Source organism: Telopea speciosissima, chromosome 2 (assembly GCF_018873765.1).
Source record: "Telopea speciosissima isolate NSW1024214 ecotype Mountain lineage chromosome 2, Tspe_v1, whole genome shotgun sequence".
Taxonomy (NCBI): domain Eukaryota; kingdom Viridiplantae; phylum Streptophyta; class Magnoliopsida; order Proteales; family Proteaceae; genus Telopea; species Telopea speciosissima.
This window is the reverse complement of record NC_057917.1, coordinates 73,222,923-73,236,634: the sequence shown is the minus strand read 5'-3', so window position 1 is coordinate 73,236,634 and position 13,712 is coordinate 73,222,923. Positions and strand designations below refer to the sequence as shown.

Below are 13,712 nucleotides of genomic sequence, written 5' to 3'. Positions count from 1 at the left end.
TATTATGGCTTACCCTGAGATGCTTTCTGCAGTTCTTATGTTACTGTATCGATGGCTCCTCCTTGCACACAATAACATCGGGAATTTTATGTTGCTTTGATTGGGAACAGGGACAGAATTGACGGGCCACCAACTAATCTGATCAAAGTTTCTATATGTACGTATAATCGCTGTCTCTGATTAGAGCAGCACTTCTCCTTGAAAAAGATTAACCATACTTTTGAGGGTTTGTTTCCCTGAAAATGTTTGGTAACATAAATATAATCCAAATGCAACTTTAGGGGGTTTGTGTGATATCACTATCTAAACAAAAAAAAAATTTACTGTTGTGCGTTGGGTGAGTGGGTTAGTCCCACATCGGGTGTGTGTTGTGTATATCCGCCATTCCACTGTCCTAAAAGTCGGTTAACATTTTGGGATTGATGTATGGTTTGTGCAACATCACTATCACAAAAAAAAAAATGCGACTTTAGGCACAGATTAAATCCAGTTAAACTAGCCCAGCTCAGCTTCTTTCTAGTATCTCAATCTCTAGGGCCTATATAGCCATGTTCCCTGGATATGTCACCCCTCAAATTTAGTGGCTCATATCAACTATATGGTCCTCCATATGAAGGGCATTCCTCCCCCCCCAACCCCAAGGAAATCAACCAAAGGTAAGGGGTTTAATGCGGATTTTTCTCCTATTCATCTATCATAAATGAATCGACGGAAATCAGGTTTTACCCATGGTTAGAAGCCCCCCCCCCCCCCCCCCAGAATCCATTCATGTTGAGCTCTAGCAGTAATTGTTATTGAAGGCAACATCTTCTACACAACGATGTCGACACCCTTATTGAGATCAAACAAGACGTCGATTTAAGCCCACTTTCTATTCTCCAAGAAAAAAGATCATTCCCTCCAAGAGGTCTAGGAATAGAGGGGGGGCCACAAAGACTGTTTTTCTCTATTTAAGACAATGCAAATGGATCTCTCTGTATAGAAATGATTTAGTTTCTTTTAGACAATGCAAATGGATCTATCTGTACAAAAATGAATTTGACAAGGGGCTCCTCAAGTTAATAATTTGATTTTTCCTTTGTTAACAATTGAATATTTTTACTGAAAGAAAAATAATCATTTTGACATCCTAAAGAACAACAGTTACATTGTAATAATTTAGCAAATGCAGTCTGAATCTCATGAGACTGTATGAGTGCTGAGGGTGCATGACTGGGAAGTTTGCCTCTGAACATGATGAAGAGACTCATAGAATGATCTGTTTCCAGAAGTCCTGTTAGACTAAAGCAGTAGTCAGATACTTAATAGTTGTTAACAAGAAGTGAATGTAGCTGAGACTTCATTGATAGAACAACTCTTTTGATTGAAGCATCAATCCATTGAGAACTAAATATGTAAGACTAGATTTATCATACGCTATTTCCCCCACATAAAATTCGTGAACAACACCATTCACTTCAATTGAACTGCATCCAGGGGACTTCTCAATTCCTGTATTTTCCATCTTAGTTCTCACTCTTTTCGCATCATTCCACCTACCCAGGTTAGCATACATGTTTGAAAGAAGCACATATACACCCTTGTCATCAGGAGTCAACTTGAGGATTTGTTCAGCAACTTTCTCCCCAAGTTCAACCTTACCATGGAAACGACAAGCAGAAAGCAGAGATCCCCAAATGACTGAATTAGGTTCTATCGGCATGTTTACAATAAATTTCCTTGCTTCTTCTAAGAGGCTCGCTCTACTGAGGAGATCCACCATACATCCATAGTGCTCGATGCTTGGCGTGATGCCATATAAGCTAGACATGGATTTGAAGTAGTGATATCCTTCGAGAACCATACCTGTATGAGAACATGCACTGAGAACAGTTATAAAGGTGACATCGTCAGGTATGGTTTCCCCTATCCTTTGCATTTGGGTAAAGAGATCAATGGCTACTTTTCCATGCCCATGCATGGCAAGCCCTCCAATCATTGCATTCCACGAAAAAGTATCTTTACAAGACATACCATGAAATACCCATAATGCACTTTCAATGCATCCACACTTGGCATACATATCAATCAATGCATTTCCTAGACACAGATCTTGCTTCACATTGTGCTCTTCAATGTAAGCATGAATGAGTTTGCCTTGACCCAATGCTCCAATCTGTGAACAAGCTGATAACAAGCTAACCAAAGTAACTTCATTTGCTTTGACTCCACAGAGCTGCACCTCCTGAAAGATTGCCAAGGCCTCTTTGAACTTGCTTCCATGCACGTAGCCAGTTATCAACGTTGTCCATGAAATAACATCTGTGTCTGGCATTTGATGGAATACACACATAGCTCCATCCAAATCCCCACACTTTGAATACATGTTAATAAGAGCATTTCCTACAAAGACATCATGGTTAAACCTCTTTTCCTTTATGTACAAATGAAGTATTTTTCCTTGTTCAAAATCAGCCATTTGTGCACAAGCTGACAAAGCACTTACAACTGTGATCTCATTGGGTCTTACAACTGAGCACTCCATTTCTCGAAACAGCCTCATTGCTTCTGTAGGGAGGCCATTCTGAATGAAGCCACTGATCAAAGTATTCCATGTAACTGCATTTCTCATGGGGGTCGTTTCAAAAACTTCCAGCGCACATGACATGATTCCACACTTGGCATACATGTTGATGAGTGCATTAGCAATTACCGTTTCATGTTCCATGTTATTCTCCAGAATATAAGAATGGAGACACCGGCCTCTGTCAAGAGCTTGGAGATTCCCACATGCCGAAAGTAGGCTCATGATGGTGATGTTGTTTGGCTTGACACCTGTCCTTTCCATCTCATCTAGCAGAAGGAAGGATTCCTCAGAACAGCCCAACTGAGAATAACCCGATATCATTGTTGTCCATGCAACCACATCTCTTTCAGGCATTTCATCGAATATTTCTCTTGCAACACTGATTCTCCGACAACTCACATAAAAACTGATAACGCCAGACATTATACATACATCCGATTGAAACCCAAGTTTAACAATCTGCCCATGAAGAAGTTTACCAGTTTGAAGCGCACAAAGATGAGAGCAAGCTTTGGTTACAATTGGGTATGTGTAATTGTCAGGAGAAAACCCATGGAGAAGCATCTGCTTGTAAAGTAATAGTGCATCTCTTGGAGCTCGACCTTGGGTGTAGCCCCTGAACATGGAATTCCATATGAACTCGTTCGGGTGGTGTATTTGATCAAATATGTGACGAGCATAGTGCATATTGAGATACGCAGATGGATTGGTAAGAAAAGCAATAATCCGGCTAACCAAGAAGATATCTTGTATCAAACCAGTCCGGATCATCTGGGCATGGATTTGGTTCAATGACTGTATTTTGGAGCAGTTTTTTAGGAGGGAGATGATATCTTGACGATGTTGTGCCCATCTTAAGTTGGTTTGTGATGCTTGCCGAGGGAGAAAGTAGAGGTAGCGCATGAATCATGCTGGTCAAGGAAGGATCATGGATTTGTTTTTGGCTTGGGGAAAGAAAAAAAAAGGGAGGGGGTGTTCACTGGCTCACTGCAACGGCTTCTTTGGTGAATCAAGGAAAAACCAACTTTTAAAACCCCTGAAATGGTAACTAACCATTTAACTTACCAAAACACCCTTCAGTATCATTTTATTTTAGGAAGAGGAAAGAACTAACTTGGTTCCCCACCTCTTTTTCTATTCTTTTTTGTTTTTTTTGATGGTTTCTTTTTCTATTCTTTTACTAACATAGCTTCATTATCATATATTGACAGCAAGGAAGAAATAAAAGGGCACACCCAGTGCACAAGGCTCCAGCCACTGCGGGGTCTGGAGAGGGTCATAATGTACACAGCCTTACCCCTGTTTTCGCAAAAAGACTGTTTCCAGACTCAAACCTGTGGAGCAACCTTTACTATTGCACCAAGTAAAGAATTTGGAGTTTGGACATCCTTTGTCCAAATAAAGAAGTTACTAACTAGCATTCATTGACATTAAAAAAATCCATCATACAATTTCTTCATAGAGTTCATAGAACACCAATCTTTATTTACAGATACAAAAAAGAACATCCAAGTTTACAAACAGTTGCTTAACTAAAGAAGTTATTATTTAGCCTTCTAAATCAATTAAAGAAAATGCTGAACACACAATGTAAAATCACTTCTCATGTTCACTGCTTGATTAATTGAAAATAACAAATTCATTACTTTCATATCTTCACTGCTTTCTTGATTGTTTTGATGGATGACTTGATGAAGTTGTTTTTCACCACAGGATTCTCATCTCCATCTTCATCAGACCCAATCACCATGGGCTTCTTCCTCATGCAATCAACTCCTTTTCTAATTCCCAATATCACAGAGGGAGAAGAAGGAATTTGCCTAAATATTCTTGCACTCTCACTCCTCACAAGCCCCCTCTCCTTACCGCTCTTCTCTCTTCTTTCCTTACCTTCAAAACTCAAGCTACTTCCGATGCCTTTGCCTACATTACTCACTTCTCTTGCATCAGTTTTCTCACACATGTTTTCACCAATTTTCTCCTCACCAATCTGTTCTTTTCTCTTTCCATCGTCTCTCTGATGGATATTTTGCACCGCAATATCTTCCTGGACTGGTTTGAGACCTTTCTTGTTTTCTGATGCTGGAAACTGCAAAATCTTTACCTCTTTCTGCGGGTTCGTGAGGTTCAACTTTCTTACCATTTCCTCAGTCTTGCTTGTACTATGTTCATCTTCGGTTTGAGATTCCTCGGTCTTGCTTGTCCTATGTGCATCCATATTTCGAGGAGGTGAGTTCATGATTGGTCCTTCCTGGGTTTTGTCTAACAGCATTTTAAGCCACTTCTCTACATTCCCTTTCCCACGTTCCTTTCTGCGTTCTTCATCCTCCTCTCTTTCAGGGCTATGAAGAACAGAAAACCGCATGTCCTCCTTCCTGTCTTCTTCAATCTCTAATTTTCCAAGCTTTTCCTCAATTGGTATGTCATCAGTCTTCTCTCTGCCAATGCCTTTGATGGGTTCATTTTTTTCCTCCTCAACTTCTTGATTTCTCTTCTCATCAAGTGATAAACTTGCTTCAGATGTCTTCTGTTGTTCTTCCTTCAGAAACACTCTCAATTCCTTATGGGAATGTTTCCTTGGCATGATTCCCGGTAAGTACAGAAGAGTTTTATCGTCTCGTTGATCTAAGAGGGTATCATCCATCCTCGATCTCTTCCTCGCTAGCTCCCATTGAGGCCTGATCTGTTTCTCAACCTTGTTTTTTTGCTTGAATGTCATGTGTAGTTCCCTCTCAGAGGAATCACATATCGCATTCTGTGCTTCAAGTCTTGCTGTCAGAGCACTAGTTGCAGCCTGGTTCAATCTCATTTGTTCCTTATAAACAACACTCCTGCAACACATAAAAAGGAAAAAGACTAAATTATTTAGTTCGGGAGAAAATCTGATTGTTTGAGCTTCTACTTTCTGTAATTAATCTTACTGGTGCATAGCATCTCGAATCATCTTCTCTAGCACAGCTCTGTACGAGGATTGTCCTTCTGCAAGCCGCCTACACTTCTCAGCCCTTCTCCTACGTTTTATTAGCACCAACTCCAAGTCTTGAAGAGCAACCCTCTCCACTTCATTCTTCTGCTTCATTTCATCCAGTTCCACATCCAATTTCCTTATCTCTGCTTGCATCTTTTCTGCCTCTTCCTTCTGCTTCAGGGAGTCTCTGGCCATGACAATGGCTAGATATGGATTAGTAGCCATGTCAGGATTCTCATTTTCCTTTGACATACTAGGCCTAAATCTCTGAATTGAGGCGCAGCGTGATTGATTGTCGTCAGCCAAGAATTTCCTCGAAGCTGTAATGTTCAAGGAATAAAACAAAGCATTTTCACTAAGGAATTTAATGAAAAATGTGAACAGAGAAATGCTGTATATTTGTTCTTCCACTACCAGTTGCAGAGGAGTTTGGGCTGATTCGTCTATTGAGATCAAGGGATCTTAACGTTGATGACCCATCAGAATATTCTCCTCTAGATAAAATGATGGCAGCTGGAGCAAGGCCAATTTTCCGTTTTGACTCAACAAAATGTTTTGGAAAAGTATGTGACTGGGCCGTCTGTGAATCATTTAATTCTTCACTCTCACCCTCAGAGAATAAAAATTGGAATGCTCTATACCTGATAAATATTTTTGAAGTCATTGAAAAATGGAAAAGAAATGTAGGAGATAACAAATAATTAAAAGGAAAGAAACTTACCTGAAATCAGAATTGGAAGAAGCAAAAATGTTAAGAAACTGGTTTACAGAGATCCCCAACTGAAGATCCCACCAGGGAACGAGAAATTCCAACTTATCACGCTTCTTCTTACATACTTGCCATTGTAGTATCCTCAGATTGCAGGGAACAGTCCGTCCTCCTCCTGTGTCAACAAAAGATCCCAAATCCTCCACATGAGAGTGAGAGAGAGAGAGAGAGAGAGAGAGCAGTTGGGAAATAAATTTCAAGAAAGGTTCGGTAAACCCTTACTTGAGAGAGGAAACCAATGATCGATTTCCCAAGAAAGGGGAGAACCTGAATCTGAATGATAATACAGAACGTTACCATACGGGTCTACTCGAAATTTTTCAGGATCGAAGCCAGCATTCCTGGTAAATTATAATATTAAGAACATAAAGTTCAGAAATTAAGTTTCATCTCAAAATTCTTTTCCCCTTTCCGAAAGCTCTACGTAAGGAGTTGAGACCTGCGACTGGACACTCACCCGAGGTGGTTCAGTTGCTTCCAGAGGAGGCTAGCATAAATTCTAGGCTTTATGGAAGGTTTGGCTTCAGGGTCAATTACCGGGAACATCTGGTCTAACTCCCTCGCTCTCGAATCCTGTACAATTCAGAAAAACCAGAAAAGCTAGAAAGATTGTAATATCAAAAGGAAATGGAATCTAGTTGAACCCATAATTGAACTCATCTGCAACATATAAATATAATGGAAAGTAAAACCCCTGATATTCTTTGAGTTCCAACTTCAAAAACAGAACTTCAATCAGAACAAATTAACATGTTGGGAAATTCACATTAAAACCCAAATTTGGAAGAAACCCGAGATTGGCTAACCACTTAATATCCCGCCAACAATTATTTCCTCCATGAAATTCGAAACAAAATATCGAAATAAGACAGTGGCTTTCTTACCTCTTGAGGCTGAAAACTATACGGAATGAAAGTGAAGGGAGGGCCATGATTGTATGGAGTGAGAAGGGGGTCTCGGCAGAGCTTCGCATATAATCTGGGATAGCCGAGACCATCATCGACTACCAAGTCTTCTTCTTTCAACGACGATCTGGCCGCCATGGATTCTGGTGATCACCTTTCGGTAGAAAACCTGTGAGAACGGAGATAGCAGTAAGGATATAGCTGAACGAGGAAGACGAGGATGGCGTGTCAAAGAAGATTGTAACGATCGATTCGTCTTTTGAAAGGTCTAGGCCAAAAGTTTTTTTTTTCAAATTTATGCCACGTCATCGAGGGGTGGTTATAACGGCTAGCTGTGCTATCTCTAGTTCTCTATACTCCTTACCCTCGAACAATAAATCCTACCTATTCATTTTTAATGAAAGAGAAGGTGATTCTCTCGTCAACTCCATAAAAAAGGGGGTAAAGGTATTTATGTCATTTTGAATAGGTGTTTCCATTAGGGCTAAAACACGGTCGGGTTGGGCCGAGCTTTAGAGAACCTTAGTCCAACCCTAAGTCCCCTTAGCTGGCCCAGGCTCGATCCTGATTTAGGGTTAGAAAAATCCAACCTTGACCCACCCTCAGGGTCGGGCTGGGCTGACCCTGATTGGCCCTGATCATGGGGAGGGGAAGGAAATGCATGGGTTGGGGAGAAAATGATCAATTTTGCGTAAAATAACATTGTAATAAAATGTATTATATCACTTATTGTCTTCATATATAATACATTATATAACAAAATGTGGGTAACGTTTAAAGTGTATAATATATATATTATATCAATATATATTTTATAGTATATATTAAAACAGGGTCGGGCCGGCCAGGCTTAGCCCGAGGCCTCAACCCTAGTCCGACCCGACCCTGACTCAAGGCCAGAAATTCCAGTCCTGACTTGCCCTTAGGGCCAAATATCTCAGCCTAGGCTCTATTAGGGCTCAAGGCGGGTTCGAGCCGATAGGACCAAACTTGCACCCCTAGTTTCTATGCCAATCTAACTATATTTAATGCCGATAGTCGTGCACATGTACGGCTGGGCATGAAAATTTTTGCCCAATAAAGAAGAAAAAATATGGTGCACAACACCAGTTGACATATGTCATAAACGCCCCTATCCTACTATCAAATTCCAAAGGTAGTTCCCTCATTCGCCTGAAACTGCACTCCGGCAGTGTAGAGAACCCTCTCCCCAAAAAAGAAGAAGAATAAGAGGCATCTCCATGCTACCACACTTACATTGGGTTTTTACACATCAAAACAATAGCGAAGATTGAAATGGTATATTTAATGAGGAGGAAAACGAGATAAATATATTTAGGGTGAGCGTTCTTTGTGGGGGGGAGTGTGGCCCCCGCACCTAGAACCAGGGGGCGTGCAAAATGACCATCGTGCCTTGGTCCCCCTAATCGTTGCCTCCACACGATCCCATTATGTGTAGTGCAAGTCTAGAGATATCTGCATTAGAACCCAAAAAAAAATCTACTCTGATACCATGTAAACATCCTGTAACCATATTAGGTTTAACCCATTGTGCGGAGTGCAAGCCTAAAGATATCTGCATTAGAACCCAAAAAATCCTACTCTAATATCATGTAAACATCCTGTAACCATATTAGGTTTAACCCAATATCCACGCCGACGTGAGGCAGTTGTGGACCAAGTGGGTCCATTCGGCTTAGGGCATGAGAAGGGGGCCACTTGTTGGTCCCCACCTATACATATATTGGAGAAGGGAGGCTGCGATCATAAGCATAACCGCCTATCTTTGTCTCTCTTTCTCTCACGATCTCTCTCAATGTCTCTCGTTCTCTCATTCGCTACGTCCAGCAAGGTCTCTGATGATCTCCATTTTCAGCCCTAAACTTGGAGGGTGGACTGTTGTGAGAGATTGTCTTCACATAACCTAACGAGATTGCTACAAAACATGTGTCGTCAAAATTCGTGCTGATGGACGAGTCGAGTAACCAGATCCTTTTCTTTTCTGTTGTATGAAAAACATCGATGAAGTAAATCCCTAACCCATATTGTTTCCATTTAATACATCCATCCCAAAAGCCCGTTCTTTTAGATGGAGTGACTCACGGATATATGAGTGTGTACTTCCTTTTGTAAAAAATAATAATAAATCCTATTTCATACTGCAGATCCTAACAATCTCAAATTTATGCCCATCAAAAAAATCAAATCTACTCTGATAACAGGTACATGGAAGGCTACTCTTGAAAGACGGAGTTACCCTCGGAACATTTTCACAATAACAAAATTGCCCTTTGTCTTAACATTAGGAAGAGTTGCTTCAAATGGACATTATTTCCAGCTACTGGTCAAACTTTAAATTGCACTAACCCTGATCCCACCACCAAACAAAAAGTGGCAAATGATTTTCCTCCAAAAAGATTATAGAGAGAATAAAGGGAAGAGACAAAAAGGGTTGCTTGCATCTGATTCTTCTTTGGGGTTTAAACTTGAAAACTTCATAACAATAAGATCACCAGACCCTATAAAGGCCCTTTTGGGCTTTGGGGTCATAGAGGTTCAAATTTTAATCCATTGGTCCTTTTGGTGGGCCTTCCAAATGGACTATGGAGGGAAGGCTCTTCTTTCTTGTTCCAAACTCAAAATTTCTTATCTACTCGTTGTGGGCCTGTGTTGCCCAGTTAAACTTTAACAATGATGACTCCAAAGTCCAAATTAATGCCGCCTTTCATGGTTTCACATATGCTACACTTTGGGTATGTCCAACCCTAGCCTGGCCTGAAATCCGCAACATTTTAAGTCCAGCACAATCTTAAACCAACCCTAATTGACAATTGGTCCCATTAGCCTATTTTAAAGTTTCAATTTTCAACTAGATTCATTGGTTATAGTTGCAATCAATATGTATGCCACATAGGGGTGTCAATTGGGATGGTTCTGGGTGATCGAGATGTTCTTAATAGGTTCCAATCTCAAGGGGCTAATCTGAGAACCGCCCCGTTTATTAATTGGTTCCAAAATTAGGGTTCAGCTCCATTTATTAATGGGATGGTCCGGTTCTTATTATTAAAGGGTTTTGTGTATTGTTGCAATATCCAAAACTCAAAAATACTTTCTTAGGATGCAAATATTTGAATGATGTATATATGTAGGGAAAAGGAAGGCTCCCAGGATGTGAGGCCCCTGTGCCCATACACGAAGGACAAAATGATCGCCCACCCCTGAAATGAAAAATCACACCCTGTTGGATGCCCCACATGCTCTCATTGGCCCCCATGCTGGTATAGGGCAAGAGATCGTTGTTTGGTGGTCTAGCGCCTACACCAGTGCGGGGGCCAATGAGAGCTCGTGCAGGGGGATCTGTCTTACTGAAATTTTTATTTCATTAGCGGTTGAATGGTCATCCATTCACATAGTCCTATGTTTGGACACAGGAACCACGCGATGAGTTAACGTTCTTTTTTGGAGTGCCCCCTTCCTAAGCATAAAAATAAGTCAAAAATTCCTCACTTCCAAACTAACACCAAATCAAATCTCAAATCTTTAAATAATGGATTTTTTTTTACTTTTTAGTACGATATTCAATTTTTTTATGAGGGTAATAATGTCATTTTCTAAGTATACTAAAAAAAGTGGACCATATCACCATATGACACTTTTTTTATAATGACATAATGCTATGTCACTTTCAATTTATTTATTTATTTATTTTGATAGAAAGAAGACTATTCATTCATGCGTGTTCAACGCCAAGCTAAAGAAAAAATAGATAGAGTGCATGATAAACACAAGATACTTTCAATTTATTTTTGAAAAACCCTTTTTACATGCTTATTTTAAAGAATTTTTAAGAATAAGGTACGGTGCAATTAAAAGAACATGCCAAATTCTAAATACACCTATAAAGGTGTCATTTAGACACTCCCTTTAAATAAATATCTTCCATAATGGCATGACCCTTAAAACTAAGCTTATATATGCATTTTAAACAGGTCCTAGCAGTTTCAGTTCCAACCGGTTGTTTATTGGTAATTCGAATTTGGAATTGTTAAGAAACCCGTCCCAGAATTATCCCATCTTGTTTATTATTGAGTTCCAAAATTAGATCTCAAAATCGTCTCATTTATTAATGGTTTCATGTTTTTGGTGGGTAAAATCCAAGATTGTTCTAGTTTCTTCTCAAAATCTCTTCTCACATCGACTGGATTCAAAAAGCTATGGAAGTATTCTGGCTCCAAAAGTCTAGACTTTACATTAGAGATGGGGATAGAAATACAAAATTCTATTATATTATTTCTAAAATTAATCTTCCAAAAAAAGGAATTTAATCCATAATCAATGATAATGGGGAACGACTGGAAAACCCTATTGATATTGCTAATGAGCTTTTTTGTACAAACTCTCTTTTCCCTAGTTTAATATATTTTCTCTTTCCCATAAAAAAAAAAATAATAGACACCCTTAATGCCATGTGATGAAACAATGATCCAACTCAATTTATGTAATAATGTAATTCAATTAGTACTTATCTTTTGATTATGACTACCATTGTTATATAAAGTTGATGAAGAACTATCTTGTCCTAGTCCTTCACTATTGTAAATATTACGTTCACCGTTATAAACACATAATCAAACCAATGTTAGGAGATATTAGTGGGGCTGAGTCATGTCACCAGTCACTCTCCTAATTAAGACCTTAGTTCCCCCTTACTAGTGCAACCAGGTTGGTGTGAACTGGTTTTCCAAGATAAAACAACCCCTGAGTTCATGTGCACTTGCTGGCTAGACCCCTTTAAGATACTTTGGGGTTGTGCTCAACTTCATAAACGAAAAAACCAAAATAGAAATGGAGAAATTGGACTAAGTGTAGAACTGAGAGAGAGAGAGTTTTCCTTCACCACACGATAAAGGTTCACCACACTATCCTAGGGTTCACAAATCCCCATGTGGCTCTAGTATGTTCCACAAAATACCCTCCAAATACCCTCCTGCGTGTAGAATCATCTCCCATGTTGGCAGCATGGGAAACCCTCTCCCTTAAGTTTATTAGCAAGTAGCGACCTACAAGATGACTCGAAACTCTCCAGAGATCATTCATCTCCTTTTTGCTGATGACACTTTAATATTTTGTCATGCTTCGGAACATATTGCTTCCTCAATCAAGGAATTGGTAGATCTATTTCAAGTCTTTTCCGGTCAAAAAAATAATTTTAACAAGAGCAGTGTCTTTTTAAGCAAAACACCCAAGAGGATGTTAGGGACATAGTCTTTGGTACCATAGGAGTCTCATCGTGCCTGATGATGCTTTATATTTAGGGGTCCCATGGTTCCTAAAAACAGAAAATCTGTGATCTGGAATAATGATTTCAATCGAATGCAGGCTCAACTTAGGCTATGGAAAGCCCACCTTCTTTCCCAGGTAGGGAGGATGGTCCTTGTTCGGTCTATGTTACCTACTTATTGGATGTCTATCTTTCATTTTCCAAATTACATTTATTCAAAGTTAGATCAAAATTGTTTAGATTTTTAGAAAAAGGGCTGTTGGGGACCATAAAAAATGGCTTCCATTTTCATCTGATCATTTGTACTGTTCAACAAGACACGCAAAGACTGCCTTACCCCCCGCTCGGGCAAGGCGCTTGGGCAGGGGTAAGGCAGTCTTTGCTCGCCCCGTTGTGTGTAGGGTGCACACGGAAATAGGGGCAGATGGAAGTAGAGGATCTGGACTCTAAGATTCGTAATTTGATCTTAGTAGTCAAATTAGGTTGGCACATATTATCCAATTCTGACTAGTTATGGGTCTATGTTTTGGAACGACCTTTGTTATGCATTACCATTGTTAAAACAACTGATCTGCCGATCTGTTTCTATCTCTTCTACCTTTTCCATTTGAGATGAACCTTGGATCTCAAGCCTACCACTCTATTGGCTTCCATCAGTTTATAATGTCACTATTCCTTTTCATTCCACACAGTTACTAGGCAGGCAATGACTTAAAAACTTTCACTAACCCAAAAGAATCTCACCATAGAACTAGGCTTACAAGCCCCCAAGCTTAACAGAGATTTAACTAGAGTGGGCTAAGAGCCCATGGGTTGGGCTAATTTCAGCGCCATCACTAGCCCAAGACCAACATACTTGGAACAGGATCAATCTAAATTGACCTTAATTAGAATGGCATTACACAAACCAATGCAGAACCCTAGTCAATTTTGGGGAGGGGAGCAGACTTTAAGTGATTTTTTTACTATCAAGGACATGGTAGCCTTCCATTCTATAATGCTTCTCCAAATGCTCAATCCTTACAGATTCTTACATGGAGATATTAGGAAAAACAGAGCCAAATCTTGTCTGCATTATGGAAACTAATGTAGGTTTGGAACTTGGATTCCCAACACTTTTTTATTACAACTTGCTTCCCCTACCAATAATAAACTAATTAGCTCACAAAATTCTTATTCTCCCTCCCCTGTACCATACCCTACCAAACTGTAATAAAGGAGAT

General features: G+C 39.8%; 2 protein-coding genes across 2 annotated transcripts; both read right to left on the bottom strand.

The window, feature by feature from the left end:
• Positions 1-1,339: 1,339 nt before the first annotated feature.
• On the bottom strand, positions 1,340-3,337 carry LOC122651090 (pentatricopeptide repeat-containing protein At3g22690-like). The gene has a single exon (XM_043844424.1). It carries the CDS (start codon positions 3,335-3,337, stop codon positions 1,340-1,342), a length of 1,998 nt encoding a protein of 665 aa, XP_043700359.1.
• A 685-nt stretch (positions 3,338-4,022) lies between these two features.
• LOC122649578 (trichohyalin-like) lies at positions 4,023-7,461 on the bottom strand. The gene is made up of 7 exons (XM_043842780.1): positions 7,188-7,461; positions 6,761-6,876; positions 6,526-6,644; positions 6,256-6,418; positions 5,949-6,175; positions 5,488-5,854; positions 4,023-5,397 (listed from the first exon to the last, which is right to left on the bottom strand). The coding sequence occupies exons 1-7, from the start codon at positions 7,344-7,346 to the stop codon at positions 4,215-4,217; spliced, it is 2,334 nt and encodes a 777-aa protein (XP_043698715.1). The 5' UTR covers positions 7,347-7,461; the 3' UTR covers positions 4,023-4,214.
• Positions 7,462-13,712: the final 6,251 nt, after the last annotated feature.